The sequence below is a fragment of the Hyla sarda genome, chromosome 3, assembly GCF_029499605.1.
Source record: "Hyla sarda isolate aHylSar1 chromosome 3, aHylSar1.hap1, whole genome shotgun sequence".
NCBI classification, from domain to species: Eukaryota; Metazoa; Chordata; class Amphibia; order Anura; family Hylidae; genus Hyla; species Hyla sarda.
Window position 1 is genome coordinate 160,115,552 of NC_079191.1, and position 20,814 is coordinate 160,136,365.

At 39.2% G+C, this 20,814-nt stretch overlaps 1 protein-coding gene across 1 annotated transcript in view; it reads left to right on the plus strand.

The window, feature by feature from the left end:
* Positions 1 to 3,215: 3,215 nt before the first annotated feature.
* GP5 (glycoprotein V platelet) overlaps positions 3,216 to 20,814 on the plus strand; it is a 141,418-nt gene continuing 123,819 nt past the window's right edge. The window contains exons 1-4 of the mRNA XM_056563551.1: positions 3,216 to 3,384; positions 10,913 to 12,787; positions 16,913 to 16,930; positions 17,240 to 18,814. Of these exons, the coding sequence (XP_056419526.1) occupies positions 3,216 to 3,384; positions 10,913 to 12,787; positions 16,913 to 16,930; positions 17,240 to 18,814 (3,637 nt within the window). The remainder of the gene's footprint in view (positions 3,385 to 10,912; positions 12,788 to 16,912; positions 16,931 to 17,239; positions 18,815 to 20,814) is intronic.

Genomic DNA, 20,814 nt, shown 5'->3' on the forward strand with positions numbered 1-20,814 from the left:
TCCACACTGTGCTCTGCATCTCAACTACTTGTAATTCAATTCCATGGCTTTTGCCCATGAAGAAAAAGAAAAGAAATGGATGCTGCATATCACAATGAACAAAGTGCTGCTCTTTATGGTACCCTACTGTAAAAAAATAAAGCATATCTTCAAATGTAAATGTCATGTATATAGCCATGTAAAATAATTTTGTGATTAAAGCCCTTTTAAGTAAAAAAACACAATACAGATGTGTTCTTCATTGGCTGTTCCATAAGTTCATTCCTTCTGTGATACTTTTAAGGGTAACTCTGATATTGGTCTGGTGGCAGGATATTGGTATTAGTCTTCCAGCAACTTTGTAACCCAAGACTAAAGTGATTAGGTTACAGATTTGCTGGGGACCTCTAGGAAATCCTTTTTATCCTGTTTGCTGTAGCAGCGGACAAGTCTCAGGCTACAGACTTGCCGGGATATTTAAAATGAGTGTCCTGTTGCCGAATCAACATTGGAGTTACCCTTTAATCCTGCACTCTTGTGGTCATAATATTTTGTTGTCCTTATTCCTCCCCAAGTAAGGCAACTGAATGTAATGTTACTTCTTCTTAGTGTATTTGTAACATAAAACACATTGTCATATTGCATATTTTTACAAGTAAATTTAAACACAATGGCCCAAATCTATCAAAATATGTGAGAGTAAAAGTGGAGTGATTTTCCCATAGCAACCAATCACAGCTCAGCTTTCACTTTACCAGAGCTCATTAGCTGAGCTGTGATTGGTTGCTCTTGGAAAATCGCTCAACTTTTACTCTCATAGTTTTATACATCTGGGCCAATGTTTTTATTGCACAAATAATAATGCTGTATAAAACATTTTGTGTACTTAATGGGAATAGGAAAAAACTAAATAGTGGTGTTTCTGAATAGCCTACCTATTAGAGGAATATTCCCATATTAGGCAATTGTGACATCAACAGATTGCCATAAATATCTTTTTATAGGTTAGGGTCTCAGTTTAGGGATCCTCTTTTATTGGGAGAATGGGGGTCTGGTTGCTTAATGCTACATTTTCCTTTGTTTTGGTAGTTCTAGTGGTTCCATAAATGTAATATCTAAATATATAAGGGTAGATTTATCACTGAGTTGTTTTAAATGTTACATTTCAAGTCACCTTTGTTGCAGGTTTTTTATTTTGTGGACATGGACATCATTTATTGTATAGTCTCACAATGTGTGATAAAGTGCAAGTCCACCAAAACTAACAAAATAACACCATCTCAACACCATTTCTCACACAGACAAGTCTTCAAAAATCACTTATATTGTAAAACTGCGCAGAATAGACTACTAACAAGTAAACATAGATTCAGAACTCTCCCACATAGATATTAACACATAAATATCATGCATTTACTTAGAATAAATAATGCTTTTTTACATATAGAAGTTTCTGTGGTACGTATTTTATGTAGTGAAAAACAATCAAGAAAAGGCTGTATCTCAAAAGACTGAGCAGGACCAATCCTGTGTGGTTGAGCCATGGGGCTCAAAGATTTAAACTTATTTGTGTGGCCTCTTATAAAGTACATAGTTTTCTTTATTCTGGGCACCCAACAAATTGATGAAAATAGTTTTCTATTAAAGGGACCCTTTAAATGCGTTCTATATGGTAAAATCTTCTTCCTCACCATCCCCGGGAGTCGTTATAGTGAGGATATGATTGACAGTGTCCCCTGCCCACCCCCGTCTTCTGTTCGGGGTGCTATACTTGCCTAGTCCCGCTGCTTTGGCTGTAATCACGCCCCCTCAGCAAATTTGACTGCCCGCATCACAGCTCTGCTCCCTAAGCAGATAGAGCAGAGCGATGACGCAGGCAGTGTCTGGACTGTTAATCACACTGAGGGGGTGTGATTACAGGCCGAGCAGACTTGACTAGATGAGTATAGGCCAGGGGACATGTTAAAACATCATATCCTCACCATACCTGCCGGCAGGAACGTTACCCAGGGATGGTGAGGAAGAAGATTTTACCATATATAATGCATTGCCACAAATTAATTATGGTAAAATTTGATACCAGACTCCATTTAAATTTCATGCTATAACTTTTCTACCTTGGTATAATTTAAGAGTTCAATTTATCAGTAGGGCCAATTACCCAAAATCTCAACTATAACTTTAATAACAAAAAAGCCCTGTATATACACTAGGGCCCAGATTTATCAAATACTGTGAGAGAAATTTTTTTTGTTATTTTCCCACAGCAACCAATCACAACTTGGTGAACAAGCTCTGGTAAATTGAAACCTGAGCTGTGATTGGTTTCTGTGGGAAAATCGCTCCTTTTTTTGTTTTCCCTCACTGGTTGATAAATCTAGGCCTAGGAGTGTATCTATGTACTTTTGAGCTGTTAATAGGGCAAAATTTAATATAATGTAAATGGCAAGATGTATGGCTAGGGGTAAACATGTTACCAATGATAATAGCTTGTTAAACACGAAGGGGTGTACAGATACGCCCTTGTGTCCTATTACTTAAGGACCAAGGGCGTACTTGTACGCCTTTGTCCTGTTACTGGCTGAGCACGCTTTATACTCAGTGGGTCCCGATTGCAATCAGCAGCCAGGACACATGGTTAATGCCGGGCATTAACCCTTTTGATGCTGCAATCAAAGTTGATCTTGGTGTGTAAAATGCAGGGTTAACAATTTTGGTTAGCTCAGGGCAGCTGATAGGAACATCTGCGGCAAAATCTCTGGTCCCGATTAGCTGAGTGGATGGCGGAAGGGCCCTTTCCTGCCTCCTTGCCGTCCAATCTGTGCTCTGAGGCTCTGACCCGCTATGGCAGGCTAGAACAGCAGAGCACCGATAACACTAAACAATGCTATGCTATGGCATAGCATTAAATAGTGTATTAAATCGTAAGATTGCATGTTATTTCCCCCTATGGGGGACTAGAAGAAAAAAAAAAAGTTAATAAAAGTGAAGTAACCCCTTCCTAATAATATATATAAAAAAAAAAGCTATATCGGCATATGCACGGGACTCACTGAAGCAGTCGCACCTTATGTGAGCTCCATGCCGGCCATCTGCTTACAGCCTCTCCAAGCATCGGTCGCGGCTCCACAGCGGCAGAAACTGTCCCCGCTACCTTTTTAATGTGTCCGGAAAGGACAGAAAGAAATCTGGAGGGGATTCACGGTCACTTCCAGGGATGTTCAGAGTGGGCCAACATGGCACCGACTCCATCCTGCGCTCCCAGACCGAACGTAGGGGAGGAAGATATCGCTGATCTGCCTTCAGCCCAAACTCCTGCTGATTCCTCCATGGACTCTCCTGCTTTATTTGCTCACATTCAGAAGCTATTCAGAGATGAGCAGGCAACCCTGCTTTTTGTCTGCTGTAGATCTAATCACTGACTGCTACCATTCATAGCATGATTTATTGCTGGAGGGAAGGGATAGTTAAAAAGAAAAGACATGTACAGTGTGTGCTGCTCACTGTGTTTACAACAACACAGTATGCCAAGTAAGAGCAATTGGCTGGCAGCCATTACACAGAGCTGCACTGACTTCTGGGAGTTATAGTCTTGGCTGCAAGCAAGGAAATAGAATATTGGGGAAACAACAGCGGTCACAGGAGTAGGCAAAATTACAAGAATCACTACAGGGGACAAAGAACAGGTATTGTGGTTTGGGGCATTTTTTATTTTTCTTACCTTCCCCGGAGCACTGTATGTCTCTTTAGCCACATAAACTGCATTATGTACCGATTTACCACGCCTTTCAATCACATTAGCCATAAATGTGAATAGAAACTTCATATCTACAATTTAAAATATTAAAGTACGAAAATATCTGACAATCTCCATGATTTTCTTTATAAATGGTTGTTTGGATCAGCAACTTTGAACTATCAAATATCTGAAAGAAATTGGATTAACAGAAAATGTGCAGTCTGCATCAAAACAAAATTAGACCGGTTCATAACTTTGGCCAACCTAACAGAAATAACACCTCAGTAGTTAGTTCCTCCTTCTCTAGCAGAAATAACGGCCTCTAGACTCTTCCTATAGCCTGTAATGAGTATCTGCATTCTAGATGAAGGGATTTTGGACCATTCCTTCTTGCAGAACATCACCAGTTCAGTTACGTTTGATGGTTGCCAAGCATGGACAGGCCGCTTCACATCACACCACAGATTTATAATGATATTCAAGTCTGGGGACTGGGATGGCCATTCCAGAACATTGGACTGGTTCCTCTGCATCAATTTCAGAATAGATTTTGAGCAGTGTGTTGGTTAAGCTTCAGTGTAATTTTAACTTTGCATGTGACACTCGACTTTATCCAAGACTGCCAGTACCAATAGTGGCCACACAGCATGATGGAACCTCCACCAAATTTTACTGTGGCTAGCAAGTGTTTGTCTTAGAACGCTGTATTCTTTTAAAGGGGTACTACGGTGAAAAACTTTTTTTTTTTTTTTTAATCAACTGGTGCCAGAAAGTTAAACAGATTTGTAAATTACTTCTATTAAAAATCTTAATCCTTCCTGTACTTAGTAGCTGCTGAATACTACAGCGGAAATTCTTTTCTTTTTAAAAACACAGAGCTGTCTGCTGACATCATGAGCATAGTGCTCTCTGCTGACATCTCTGTCCATTTTAGGAACTGTTCAGAACAGCATATGTTTGCTATGGGGATTTCCTTGTACTCTGGACAGTTACTAAAATGGACAGAGATGTCAGCAGACAGCTCTGTTTCAAACGGAAAATAATTTCCACTGCAGTATTCAGCAGCTAATAAGTACAGGAAGAATTAAGATTTTTTAATAGAAGTAATTTACAAATCTGAGTATGTCTCAATAAAGAAGACCCTGCAGCCACACTGGTGAGTGCCGATATTTTCATTTCTCTTCACGGATATAATTTACAAATCTGTTTAACTTTCTGTTACCAGTTGATTTAAAAAAGAAAAAGTTCTTCACTGGAGTACCCCTTTAACACCATGCATAATGTCCCTCCTTATGACCAAATAACTCTCTAACTTTGTTAAATCAGTCCACAGCACCTTCTTCCAAAAAAAAAGCTTGCGTGTCAAAATGTGCATTTGCATACTTCAAGTGACATTGTGTTTGCTGTACATACACTGTCTCCTTGTGCAAAGTGTGCTAAATTGTTGAATGATGCACAGTGACACCATCTGGAGCAAGATAATGTTGTAGGCTTTTGGAGGTGGTTTTTGGGCGTTTTTTGACCGTTCTGACCAACTTTTGCCTCTCTGATATTTTAATTGGCCTGCCACTTCTGGCCATAACAAGAACTGTGCCTGTGTTTTTTCATTTTCTCATGTTCCTCATAATCTCTGCGGTAGCTTTTTGTAGCCTTCCCCTAAACCATTATGTTTAACAGTTTTTTGACCGTTTTTTTGAGGACCATGTTGCCACTCTTCAGAGGAGAGTTTAAGAGAACCACAACTTACAATTGGCCACCTTAAATTCCTTTTCTCATAATAAGATGAAGCCCAGTTGCAAATTTTGTGTCAGAGCCCAGGAGCCACAAGTTATGCCTCTGGTTACAGGGTGCCCAAATTTATGCACCTGTCTACTTTTGTATTGTTGCAGATTGCACATTTTCTGTTGATCCAATAAACCTCATTTCACTACTGAAATATTACTGTATATTTCAGATATTTGATAGCTCAAAATGAAATTGTTGATCCAAACACCCAATTATTAATAAATGAAAATCATGGAAATTGTCAGGGAAGCCTAAACTTTTGCATTCGACTGTATGTCTCTTTAAAAGATGAGAGAAAAAAAATGAAAATTGGCTCCTCAAGGCCAAACTGGACATGTCCTTAGGAGGTTAGTCAGTGTAGTAATGTGCCATAAGACCTGTATCCATAATAATATGCATGTGTTAATATGTAAAATACCTTTTGATGTATGTATTACTATGCTCAGTCTCTGCATTTCTCTGGGAGCCTGAGGGTGTTTCTCCAGGAGCATGATGAACGCCTTTCCTCCCCCTCCCTTGGCGTGAGGTCTGCACAAACACATTTTTACATTTGCAAAGCTTTGTGTCTAATGTGCATTCTCTATATAACTCAAATGGAGCCAAGTGAACCTATATGATGCAAGTAGACAAGAAAAAACATGCCCAAAGTGCATGCTTTTTATAGCCCTAAAGCAGCCATGTGGAACCTATATAGTGCAAATACACAGGAAATTAGTTCATAAAATGATCAGAGAAAATCAGTTTGCATATAAATATTTAGTATCTTGTATTGCTTATCAGAGTGCATGGAAATGCTTCTCTTCTGAAACTGCAAACTGTCTACAGCTCTCAGGTGTTCAGCTCATGCTGGTATAAACTGGATTATATACTGCTCTGAGGCACAGCAGGGAGATAAGAACCAAAAAAACTTGATTTCCAGGGTTCTTTTGCTAAATTAAAAACAGAGCCTCCTAGTGGTCATTTTTTTAAACCATTTTTCACATCTTTAGCAATCAAAATTTTTAACAAAGTTTATTAGGAAAATGCTAAGTTTTTAAGGAAGTATAACATGGAAAAATTGTTTCTAATGACAGTAACGCTTAAAGCATCTAGTTTTTCCTCATACAATACCTAATACATGTGCTTACATGAGGAGCAGTGTTCTTTTCTCATACAGTACATTGTCTTCAACATCTTTCTGACACTTTGACTTCTATGTATGACAAACTGTTGGACAGATGCTATGCCTTGCGCACAGGTATAATTGGTATTTCCATGTCCATAAAAGTTCAAACTATTAAAAAATGCTTTAAAAAAAAATAAAACTACAACTCACACTGCAACAAACATACCCCACACCCCAAGAATGATTCTGGAAATACAGACAAACAAAATAAATGTGTTATCTTAGTAATCAGAGTGACATGCAGAATACGAAAAATTCCATACACAGAGACAATTGCATTTTTTTACATTTCAATATTTTTTGGTGCATAAAATTATACCATTAAAAATATAACTCCTCATGCAAAAAAAAAAAGCCCTTTTAAAATAGGTATAGTTCTTGGAAGACTGAGAAGTAGAAAAAAAACTGCTGCTGCCAAAACTTGCTGTGTTGGGTAAGGGTTAGCTCTACTGCTCTGATCCACAGTAGTGGTCTTTTATTATAATCTTTGTATTCCTGTAGTAACTTTATCAAAGCTCTTGATAAATATTGTTTGATCCAATTTGATAGGAGTAACTAAAAAAAAATAGCCCGTTTTGTCCATAGGGACTAGAGATGAGTGAACTTTAGAAAAATTTTATTTAGGCGATTTGCCGAATTTTCTGAAAAATTTGTTTCAGGTCTAATTTATTTGCAGCAAATCTATATTAAAAACGGCTATTTCTGGTCTAGAGAGAGCCTCAATAGGGGTGTAGAAAACTTTGCTCTGTTTTAACACGCATATGGAGTATACTGGGGTAGTGAAATAATACTGTTATTCACTATGACATGCAGATTTTAGGCATCACTATTAGACACAGCTTGGATGTGGCTGGAGCATGAGGAGACCATATAGTGGCTGAATGACACAGCGTGGAGGTGTTGACATCATGAGGAGACCATATAGTTGCTGAATGACACCAGCCTGGAGCTGGCAGCAGCACGAGTAGACACTAGGGCTTCACAATCCCTAAGATTAAAAGATACATTTTGAAATGAAAATTGAAGATTTATGGTAGCTAGTACTACCATAAAAATGTTTAGGCCCAGGTCCAGCAGCATCAGTTAACCATATATTGGCTGAATGACACAGCCTGGAGGTGGCTGAATCATGAGGAGACACTATAGTGTCTGAATGGCACAGCCTAGAGGTGTCTGAAGCATGAGGAGACCATATAGCGGCTGAATGACACTGCCTGGAGGTGGCTGAAGCATGAGGAGACCATTGAAATTTAAGATTTTTACATTTAAGATTTTGAAATTGAAATTTTAACTCCCAAGTTTTAGTCTCCCGGGCCCCGGCGTGTTGGAACAAAGGACCAAATCTAACATGGAGTCACATGGCAGCACAATGACAAAGCCTGGAGGTGGCATCAGTATGAATAGACCATATAATGGCTGAATGACTGGACTGCCTGGAGTTTGTGGCAGCATAGAAAGACAATATAGTGTCTGAATGGCACAGCCTGGAGGTGGCTGAAGCATGAGGAGACCGTATAGTGTCTGAATGGCACAGCCTGGAGGTGGCTGAAGCAAGAGGAGACCATATAGTGGCTGAATGGCACAGCCTGGAGTTGGTTGAAGCATGAGGAGACCATGTAGTGACTGGCACGGCCTGGAGGTGGCTGAAGCATGAGGAGACCATGTAGTGTCTGGCACAGCCTGGAGTTGGCTGAAACATAAGGAGACCATATAGTGGCTGAATAAGACAGCCTGGAGGTGGCAGCAGCATCAGGAGCCTGGAGTTTGTGGCAGCATGGGGAGACCATATAGTGTCTGAATGGCATAACCTGGAGTTGGCTGAAGCATGAGGAGACCATATAGTGTCTGGATAGCACAGCCTGGATTTGGCTGAAGCATGAGTAGACCATAGAGTGGCTGAATGGCACAGCCTGGAGGTGGCTGAAGCATGAGGAGACCATATAGTGGCTGAATGAGACAGCCCGGAGGTGGCAGCATCAGGAGTCCTGAAAGTGACCCTAATGCAGAGGAATTTCTGAAACTGGGGACCAGCACCTTTAATTATGTTTTGCAGTATCCATAGCAGCACAATGAGAGAGCCTCAAGGTGGCAGCGCAATTAGAGGAGCCTGGGGGTGGCAGCATCAGCATGAGGAGACCATATGGCAACGCAATGACCGTGCCTGGAGGTGGTAGCATCAGCATGAGTAGACCATATGGTGGCACAATGACAGAGCGTGGAGGCGGTAGCATCAGCATGAGGAGACCATCGAGCAGCAGAATGAGAGAGCCTGGAGATATTAGCATGAGGAGACCATAGAGCAGCACAATGACAGAGCCTGGAGGTGGCAGCAGCAGCATGAGGGCCATGCCAAATGAGGGTGGAGTCTGAGGAACCCACCGACTGTTGACTGGGGGTGTCTGATATCACTTGGGATGAAGTGGATGACCGAGTGAACCGATCAATCATGGTTGCTGGTTTGCTGGTCGCGACACAACTGCTAGCTGACACTGGGAGCTCAGATCTCTCGCTGCAACTCCGGCTGGCACACACACCTACTCTACTGCAACCTCAGCCTGCTCCTGACGAATTTAGGCCTCTGCCACTCCTCTGTGCATGTCCTGGCCCTACTCTGCCTGTTTTTCTTAATGCGTACATGAGGGGAGTACAATACTATTCACTACGCTAATTTGTCTAGAACAGCAGCAGGTGTGTACTATTGGCTGTCCTTTCACAGTATCTAGGCCCTTGAGAGTTTACCAGGTACAAAATAGTACACTACTTAGATGTACGTATGTGGTATGTACTTATGAGGGCAGAAAAATGCACTACAGTATGCTTAAAAAAACATATATTTTAGTAAAACACCAGCCGGTGATTACTTTTGCCTGGCCTTTCACAGTATCTAGGCCCTTTGAGAGTTTACCAGGTACAAAATAGTACACTACTTAGATGTACATATGTGGTATGTACTTATGAGGGCAGAAAAATGCTCTACTGTACGCTTCAAAAATTATTTGAGTAAAACACCAGCTGGTGATTACTTTTGGCTTTCCTCTTACAGTATGTAGGCCCTTGACAGATTAACAGGTACAAAATAGTACACCACTTAGATGTAGTTATGTGGTATGCACTTATGAGGGAAGAAAAATGCGCTACAGTTAGCTAAAAAAAAAAACTAATTATTTGCCCACAACACCAGCAGTACACAACAATGCTGCAGCACACAGTCACTGTGTACTAAACCCAAAATTGCAAAAAGACTCTCTCTCAAATACTATTAGGAATGGACTGCTGAGTATAGATTATACCGTCTACAGACTAGTATAACCAGCAGACCAGTTTTTGTGGAATAAAGACACAGATTTGCCCTAAAAAATTATTTCTCCCTCCTCTGAAAACGTTTCTGCAGCTGAGGCAACACACAGCTCTCTTCCCTTCTTTGTAATACAATGCTGTTCACAGTGACTGAGGGGTTAATCGCTGCAGTAAGAATTAATTTCTGTGCAATAACACTGTGCTCTGTGTCCTACAGAAGGCTGAGGTGCTGCAAAAAGCTTTTCTGTCTAACACACACACAGCGATGTCCGTCCTATCTCTCTGCAGTGTAATGAATGAAATGATGAGCCGGAAAATGGCTGCCGAATATATCGGGCTGTGACATCACAGGGGTGACTGGCTGCTGATAGGCTGCATCCTGCATCAGGGTAATCCCGCCTTGCCTTCCCAACGTTCCTTGCCCCATAAACTGACATGTAGATCCGCCATTTTAGATGCCCTGGAGCCTGGACCGCAGGAAATAGAGTTTAAAGAAGCGATTCGTGCGATAGAATCGCAGCAATATTCGCATTCGTTACTAATTTAATTTTTCATGAAATTCATAACAAATTTGGGTTCATCAACTTCGATTCGCTCATCTCTAATAGGCACCCATTTCACTCTAGTGTTCTTGTTAAAAGTCATAAATAGTGAATTAGAGCTGTTTCTATTTTAGGCGCCCTTCATAGAATAATGACAGCTTTACTGTTATCTGCAGGATGCATGGCCTTAGGTTACTGTATAAACTCAGCCCTTCCCTTTTTCCTTATACTTCATGCTTTCTTAATACTTCAGAGTGGTACAAAGCACAGGTAAGAACATATTTCACATATGTTTTTATATACATTAATGCCTGGCTTCCATCAGGTTTAATACTAAGATATTAGCTTGCTTAGAGCAGGACACAACTTAACCCTTCTTCATTTTCATCATTTTTTTTTTTTTAGATTTACTCATGATGATTTTACTGCTTGTCATTACAAGGTTTATTGTTGCTGAAGCTTTTTGTCCTGCTAAATGTGATTGTTCAAAGAAAGATGTTCTTTACTGTAAGGATAAATCCATTACAAACATTGCCGACTTAGCCATCCCACCCAATTTTACATTTGTGCGTATAAGTGACACTGAAGCTATGGAAGTTACAGATGACAGTTTTCCGCAAATGCCGATTACTTTACGACTCTCTTTGGAAAGCAACAAGCTCTCTACAATAACACCTGGAGCATTCCAAGGCTTTCTCCTATTGAAGTCTCTCAAGCTTTCGCACAACTCTTTACGTTCTTTACCTGCTGGAGTATTCCATACATTAACTGATCTGGAGCAGTTATTCTTGGATAGAAATGTATTGCCCTACCTCGATCCACATATATTTCAGAACTTAACAAGTCTATCAGAACTTGCCTTAAACAGAAATCACCTTACAATGTTGTCACCCGAGTTATTCGCTCATCAAGTAAATCTGAAAATTCTAAATTTATCTAGAAATAAGCTGTCTGGTTTGCCCAAAGATATTTTTTGCTCTTTGTATACATTAACAACCCTAGCACTCTATGAAAACCTTTTAACAGAGATAAGACCTGCAATGTTTGAAAACCTCACTGAACTAGTCAAGCTTAGTCTCCATTCCAATGTCATCAAAGTAATTGACCAAGATGCCTTTTATCATGTCCGCAAACTAAGGGAACTGACCTTGCATAAAAATCACCTACTTACACTGGCGGATGGATTATTTCTTTATAATAGTAGATTGGAATCCTTGACACTTTATGACAATCCATTTATTAAACTTCCTCATATACTGTTTGGTAAGATGGACTATCTCAAGTCTCTGTGGCTCTATAACACATCTCTTTCAACACTTCCAAGTTTTATCTTTAGCAATTTAACTAATCTGGAGATCCTTATTCTAACGAGAAACCAAAATCTTCAAAGTCTTCCATCAGATACGTTCAGTGGTTTGCACAGACTTGTGGAACTGTATTTACATACAAATAACTTAACCTTTCTTCCTGAAGAACTTTTTCAAGATCTATCTAGCCTGGGGATTCTTTCCATGCACAATAATAAATTTGATGGTCTCTCAGAGACTCTTTTTAACCCTCTTAGAAATCTTAGAATAGTTTATTTAAACAGCAGTAAAATAATAAGACTACCGTGGAACATTTTCAAGTTTTTACCAACACTGCAAAGAGTCCATCTTGAAGGTAATCCCTGGAGGTGTGATTGCAGATTTCAGGAGTTTAAGGTGTGGCTTGTGCAAAATGTGGAAAAACTATACAACTCTACATCCCTTGTTTGTCAGAGTCCTTCTACTCTGGCAGGAGTTCCTGTATTAGAAGCTGAAGAACTGGTATGTCCCTATATTGCAACTAGTACAGTGGATTACTATACGTCATCATCTCCTGAGAGTTCATGGCATGTTATGGTAACTCGGGGTGAGAAGATGAGCTCTAATGGAACAGCTCAAGTTATAAGTGAAACAGGTGCCCCTATGACTGATCCTACCATAGGCTGGGATTTATATACAAACAGTACTAGTCCATCTTTACTCAATATTGGAGTAACCACTGTAAGAACGTTCTTAGATAATGGTTCAGATAATGTAAAAGTTAAATATATTTTTAGATATAATCTTCCTTATGGCAAAATGATATACTATGTTAATTTGCTCAACCTAGCAATGCAGATAGTCTGTACATGTGTAACATGCTTTAGCTTGCTGAAAATTAGGAAACTCTATAAATACTTTCGTGCTTTTAATGAGCCTGTAATATTAATACGTATGTTGATTCCAGTGAGCACTCTCTCTCCAGACTCAAAAAGATAAATACAAGAAGCACTTTTTACCCACTAACAATCACATTACAATTGGAAAAACCCGACAATGCAACTGTTGTTGTTTAAAAAAAAAAAAAAAAATTCTATATCTAAAGTTAATCTAGTTGGCGTGTAACTCAGGTGCCTAAGTGCATTTTAACCCCTTAAGGACTCAGCGTTTTTCAGTTTTTTTGCATTTTTGTTTTTCCTCCTTACCTTTAAAAAATCATAACTCTTTCAGTTTTGCACCTAAAAATCCATATGATTGCTTATTTTTTGCTCCACCAATTCTACTTTTTAATTACATCAGTCATTTTACCCAAAAATCTATGGCCAAGCGGAAGAAAAAATCATTGTGAGACAAAATTGAAAAAAAAACGCAATTTTGTATCTTTTGGGGGCTTCCGTTTCAACACAGTAAATTTTTCGGTAAAAATGACACCTTTATCTTTATTCTGTAGGTTCATACGATTAAAATATATAGGTTTGATTTTGTCGTACTTCTGGAAAAAATCATAACTACATGCAGGAAAATGTATACGTTTAAAATTGTCCTCTTCTGACCCCTATAACTTTTGAAGTTTTAGCGGTACCATTTTTGCATTGATAGGACTTATTGATCGCTTTTTATTCATTTTTTCTTGATATAAAAAGTGACCAAAAATGCACTATTTTGGACTTAGGAATTTTTTTGTGCGCACGCCATTGACCGTGTGGTTTAATTAACGATATATTTTTATAATCCGGACATTTCCGCACGCGGCGATACCACATATGTTTATTTTTATTTACACTGTTTTGTTTTTTTTTATGGGAAAAGGGGGGTGATTCAAACTTTTAATAGGGAAGGGGTTAAATGATCTTCACTTTTTTTTCCACTTGTTTTTTGCAGTGTTATAGCTCCCATAGGGACCTATAACACTGCACACACTGATCTTTTACATTGATCACTGGTTTCTCATAGGAAACCAGTGATCGATGATTCTGCCGCTTGACTGCTCATGCCTGGATCTCAGGCGCTGAGCAGTCATTTGGCGATCGAACAGCACGGAGGCAGGTAGGGACCCTCCGGCTGTCCTGTAAGCTGTTCGGGATCCCACGATTTCACCGCGGCTATCCCGAACAGCCCACTGAGCTAACCGGCATGCTTTCACTTTCACTTTAGATGCGGCGTTCAACTTTGAACGCCGTGTCTAAAGGGTTAATAGCGCACGGCAGCGCGATCAATGCTGCGCGCTATTAGCCACGGGTCCCGGCCATGGCCCCGCGTTATAGATCGGGAGCTGACTCATGACGTACCGGTACGTCATGAGTCCTTAAGGGGTTAATCTCATAAGGGGGGATTTATCAAAACCTGTGTAGAGCAAGAGTGGTGCCGTTGCCCATAGCAACCAATCAGATCGCTTCTTTCACTTTTTTCAGGCCTCGTTAAAAATCTCCCCATAGTGACTTAAGTCATGTTTCGACCGCATAGATGTAGCTTGTGTAGACGTTACACGCCTGAGATAGTATAGGAAATATGTTAAGTTAACCATATAAAATCAAGAACATCTTTCCAAAGTGATTATTTATTGTGAAAGAACATTTAGTTCTAAATTGTGACTCGTAACGAGTCACAATTTAGAAGTAGATGTTATTTTACAATAGTCACTTTGGAAAGATGTTCTTCTTGATTTTAAGCCATCTTTAGCCTTAACGAGGAGTTATTTAGCAGTCTGTGTCTGTGTTCCAGCAGTCATAATTTCTTTTTTTATTCAGTGTGGCTGTATGAGACCTTATAGTTTGAGGGGACAAGTTGTAGTGTTAGGGATTTTTATGGTGTTATTTTTTTTTGTAAGGGTCTTTACCAAGACATCAGAACCAAATGTATATTTATATGTATGTTACCGCTTACGCCCAGTAAAAAAAAAAATAATAATTTTGTGTAGCCATATTTCTATTTCATAACATATTTTTTTCTTTTCTTGAACGGCATTTAGTTTCTTTGGTAGCATGTTACACATCAATGTAAGTAATTATTATGACTCAGCATTGATTACAGTAGTGGAGGGGTTAAATGGCTGACTATAAAAAACCTGGTGAGGTCCGGAAGAATGGTTAAATGAACAACTGCTCATTCTCAATTTCTTTCTGAAACAATAACAAAATATATGACTTGAAAGAGCAAATATGCTTTCTGAACCAAAGTCTATGTTGCCACCCCTCCGTGCTCACTGCCAGATCATCCCCCAATGATTCCCCCTCTGGTATGCACACAGGCTGCAGTAAGAAATGCGAATACTGCACTGCATGCAGCTTTCACTTCAACCTGTTCGAACGCTACATTTGCAGCTAAAGTTATTTTGATCTTGTTTTAAAGGGAAACTGACAGCAACAGTGCTACTGAGGAAAGTTAGATATTTTGTGTTATTACTAGACCAGTCGAGTGTAGCAGTGTACTTATGGACTAGGGGACGCCCCCCAGTGCACTAAATATACTACTTTTCCATATTCCTTTTTTGTGTTTATCTTCAGAGCAGTGTGCGGTAGAAGAAAAATAAAAAAGACCCTTGTGACACTGTTGTTAGTTTCCCCATAAAACCAGGATTCTTGCTCAAGCTACAGTCTTTAGACACAGCTCCTTCTCTTTTCACACTGTCTCCTGTATTATACGTTTCCAGTTGGCCACTTAGGATAAGCAGTAGGGAGTTAAAGGGGTACTCAGCTAAATTAAAATGTTTTAGATTTTGCTGGGGTTGGTGTAAAAAATAAAAAATGATACTCACCTCACCTGGTCCCCTGCAGTTCCCACCCCAGTGCCTTCTGGGTCCTTGCTGGTCACTGCTCGTTTCTGCTTCCGAAAGGAGATGTCTCAGCGAGACCTGCCTGATCAGTCAGTCACAGGTACAGTCCTATTGAGACATCTCATCTCAGATACAGGAACAAGCAGTGGCCAGTGGGGGAACAGAGTAAATATCACAGTTTTTATTTTTACATTGACTCCAGCTAAATATAAAAAATACATGTTGCAATACTTGTTTAGAAAGCTTAATGTGATAGCAAATAATGACACTGAATTATGCTCATCCTGCTTGTCTGTACATTATGTTGACTAAAATAAAGCATATAAAAGAAGTTATATATGTGTGACTTTTATTACATTTTATGCTTAGTGGCCGATCACTGTTATAGTTGATATGATTTCTTTTACAGTTTTCTCTTGTGTTTTGTTGTCTGGGAGGGACTGATGGAACCTTGTGTAACATACAGCATTAACCACCTCTGTGCTCAAACAATGGTCACTCAAAGCTACCCTGGTATCTCTCACACCTTGCAAATTACACCTAGGGAGTAGGGATGACTCTGGAAGAAGAGTAAAGATTCTGAAATGGTGTATGAAATGAATTATATTATGTACATGCATTTACTGTTAGATTTTAAGACTATGCTGAGTTTCCATATGGCAGTTTTGGACAACTGCCACTGTAGATTTTAAACCAAAGCCAGAAGTGGATCCAGCACTAAGAAGAAGTATAATTGTGTATTCACATGGCAGAATTTCCGCTCATTGGCTCCGCTTGTGAGGATTTTGTGCTGAATTGGTGTGGAATCCAAGCGGAAATTCTGCAGAAGTATGAATGGGAGTGTGGAGAAGTGTATTGGACTTTCATTTGAGGAGGAATTCCACTTAAGGAAATTCTGCCATGTGAACAGACCCTAAGACTGGGTTCACACTGTAGAATTTCTGCCGGAGATCGAGCCGGCGGTGCTAGGACCGAGCAGACTGCATTGCTGCCCCATAGACTGCAATGCATTTCTGGGTGGATCTTTTGGGAGATCTGCTCAGAAATGCATTGCCATTTATGGGGACGGCAATGTAGTCCGCATGGTCCTAGTGCCGCTGGCTCGAACTCCAGCAGAAATTCTGCAGTGTGAACCCAGCCTAAATCCTTCATTTACATTTCTCACTCCTATGGAACATACTTCTGGCTTTGGCATACTTCTTCTGTTACAGCAGGCAATAGATCTGCTCACGCTTATGTATTCTGTTCTTAACATCTTTCTATACTGCTTCTTTCAAACTGCAACTATGTTACTTATGACAAGTATGATAAATGCGTAAACATTAATTTGCCTTTCTTCTGTTCCAGCTAAAATAACTGTAGGATGTAAGGTTTCTATTTATAACTTTGTCTTTAGACCCTTAGCAGAATCCATGTTATCAGCAGGATGCACTATGTTGCCTTTCTATATAAATGCAGCCCTTTTCGTATATTCTTTTTGTGGCATTTGTCTCTAATGTGGTACATTGTCTTCCCAGGTAGGCTTATAATTTGGTGTTAGCATGTGAGTAGCTATTGCAGCTTTCATTATAGGCATTTTTATGATGTATTAAATTAGTTTATTATAGTTTCATATTTTGCACATTTTATGGTTTCTTTACTAAAACTCAATCTTTATCCATTGTGCCTTTTTAGGGTCTTCATCAGTCATGTTTATATTCTTACTGCTAACTTTACCAAGCGATGTTGCTGTAGCCACGATCTGTCCTGTTAGATGCACATGCACAGTAAAAGATTCAGTTTCTTGCCAGGATATAGCAGTTACGGACATCGCCACTTTAAACATTCCTCATAATTTTACGTATGTCATTGTAAGTGGAACTCAGGCTACAGAACTAACAGATTCCAGCTTCCAGCAAATGCCCTTTACGGTACGCCTGTTCTTACAGAGCAATCGTTTTTCTATAATAAGACCCGGAGCTTTTCAAAAATTTCCTCTCTTGAAAACGCTCAGACTATCGAAAAACAATGTGAGCTCTCTGTCTTCTGGAATCTTTAGTACATTAGTTTACCTTCAACATTTGTACCTGGATGAAAATGCATTGATGAACCTTGATCCATCAGTATTTAGTGACTTGAGCAGTATAGAAATACTAAATTTGGCTATAAACAAGCTCCAGTCATTGCCTACAAATATTTTTAGATCATTGTCTAAACTTACACGTCTAATGCTCAATGATAATCTATTGGTAGAGATACCATATGGGATGTTCAATAACCTCACAGAGCTGGTTGAACTGAATCTGCATTCAAACTCAATAGAAATCATTAACAAAAGGGCATTTTATCAGCTTCCAAAACTAAAAATATTATCACTGAAAAAAAATCACCTAAAAACATTGGCCTTTGGATTATTTCTCTGCTTACATAAATTGGAAACATTGTCCTTGTATGAAAATCCATTAATTGAACTGCCTGATGTGCTATTTGGTAAAATTGATACTCTCAGGTCCCTTAGGCTTTGGGCCACATCCCTTTCTACAATTCCCAATTTTATTTTTAGCAATTTAACTAATCTTGAGGTTCTTGTCCTAACAAAGAACTCAAAACTTCACTCTCTTCCCAAAGATACCTTCAATGGTCTGAACAAACTTGTGGAACTGTATTTGTCTAGTAACAACATTAATGATCTTCCGGTGGGACTCTTCGAGGATCTAGAAAGCCTGCAAGTTCTCTCCTTGTACAATAATACACTTGACTCCCTCCCTGATAATTTATTGAAACCTCTTAAAAATCTTCAGAATATATATCTAAATAACAGCAAAATCGCAACTTTACCAGGAAACACATTTAAGGTGTTACCAAAACTTCAAAAAGTTCATCTTGAGGGCAATCCCTGGATATGTGATTGCAAGCTTAAAGAATTCAAGTCCTGGTTGGAAAATAATACAGGAAAGGTACCAAACCACATGTCGCTTCTTTGTACAAACCCCCCAATACCCTTATTGGCATTTCAAGCACTTGCCTGTCCCTCCACGACAGTTCACGAGCAGAAGAGTGAACCTAATTCGCTAACAACCCCTTTAAGCTCTTGGGATAATTTCAATACAGATGACAGTAGGACCTCTACTGTTACTACTACAGAACATACGACTGGTGAAAGAGGGGACTCTGCTACTGATCATATGTCAAACGGGTATAACAGTAAAGAGCCATCCATAATCTACACTGAAACAACCACCAAAAGTACTTCAGGGCTTGGATTAAACAGTAAGGTTGCGATGGTACGGTTATGCAGTCTTCCGTCTGGACACCTAATTTACTATCTACTTTATTTCACAACATCTTTGCAAATATTCCTTACAATTGTACAATTTTTTATCTTGACAAAAATCAGGAAATTATATAACCACTTTAATACTCCTATTAAGCCTGTAGTATAAGTGCATGTATTAGTTCAACAAGCTTGTCACCCTCTAGATCCAAACCATTAATTTAGACATGAATAGAATAGAAGGTCCAAGGCGCCAGAGGTCCAATAAAACCACTTTACTTAATGATCCACACATTTCACCAGTACTACGTGGATCAATAAATAAAGTGGTTTTATTGGACCTCTGGTGTATTGAACCTTTTCTTCTATTGACATTGAGACAGGACACTAGAGAACACAGAATACAAGTATTGCAAAACGAATTGTTAATTTAGACATTGCTGCAATGTATTTGCAGTATACATAGTTTTTGTTGTAAATCAATAGTACAATGTTAATATTACATTAAGATGTTTTTATTTAAACTGTTATGCTTTATGTACATAATAAATGGTCTGCGGCTATATGGCTATTAAAAGGGGTTATTCAGGATTAGGAAAACAGCTAGTACTGGTTTTCTACAAACAGCACCACACCTGTCTTCGGGCTTTGTGGGGTATTGCAACTGAGTTCCATTGAAGCGAATGGTGCAAGTTGTAATACCACATAAAACCTGAGAACAGGGGAGGTGCATCTTTAAAAAATAAATAAAAATAAAAATTTGCCATTTTTTTATATTCATTAGATAAACCCTTTAAGTTTGCAGATGTATCATTGTGCACACAATTCAGTACTGCATGTATCCTCATGCTTTGATTGTTGCTTACAATGACCTTAATGTGGAAATACTCCTAGGGGATCATTTTTAATAGTTAAAATAGCAGGTCTCTAGTTATACTAAACATTTTCATATAAACAAATGTAGCAAAGGAAAGAAATGGAGCACTCACCGTAATTACTCCCTCAATTTTCCAACTTTTATTTTTGTCGTAAAAACATATCTGTAAAAAAGGGTGTACAGGCATGGCAGCGAGTTGGAGTCAAGATGGGAGAAACAAACGCCAGGGTGACAAATGTTTTGCACCGCCTGGCGCTTTCTCTTCTCTGCTGAAAAGAGTTTACAACCTAAGAGGAGTGAGGGCCATACTCGCAAGAGCTTACAACCTATGCAGAAATAGGGGGGAAACAAGAAGAGTGAGGGCCCTGCTCTCTATAAAGAAATAAGGATGGCTCAAAAAAGTTAAGTGCTTGTTTTGTACAGTAAGCAGTGCTCTAGATTTGAAGTGCATTGGGTACGATAAACAGCTGTTTTAACCCGTTATCACCCGTTATTAATAACTGCCGTTATTTTTTGACGGGGGAATGAACGGAAGAAATAGTGCATGCACTATTTCTCCCGTTACTATCGCCCTTCACAAAATAACGGCCTTCATTAATAACGGGTGATAACGGCCGTTTAACGGCCGATTTCCAGGGTTTTTATAACGGGCGTTTATAACGGAGGTATTTTTATAGTGTGAAAGCAGCCTTTGACTGTTGGCAGAATGTAGAACACAGGTAGGCTGGTAGCCAGAGATACAGGAGGAGATGAGGGGAGGTACAGTATTATAGAGAGCTTTGTGGTGAAAATGATTGCATTGTATTCTACAGTAGATGGGCAACCAGTACAGTGACACAGGGTAGAGGCATCATTATAATGGTACAATAGGACAGAAATATGGCTGTGTCTGCTGCATTAAGGATACATATGAGTTATGAGTTTTTTTTAAAGATGGGAGAAAGAAAATAAAATGCACAAAATAAAAAAAATTCACTGTGTCATTAAGGCCAAAACATTGCTGCGTGATTAAAGGGTTAAAATTGTGCAATGATCAATCTTCAAAATAAAATGCAAGCAATTCATGAGTGAATAAAGCCGGAATAAGGTATATTCTAAGTTATATGCTCTACATATTGA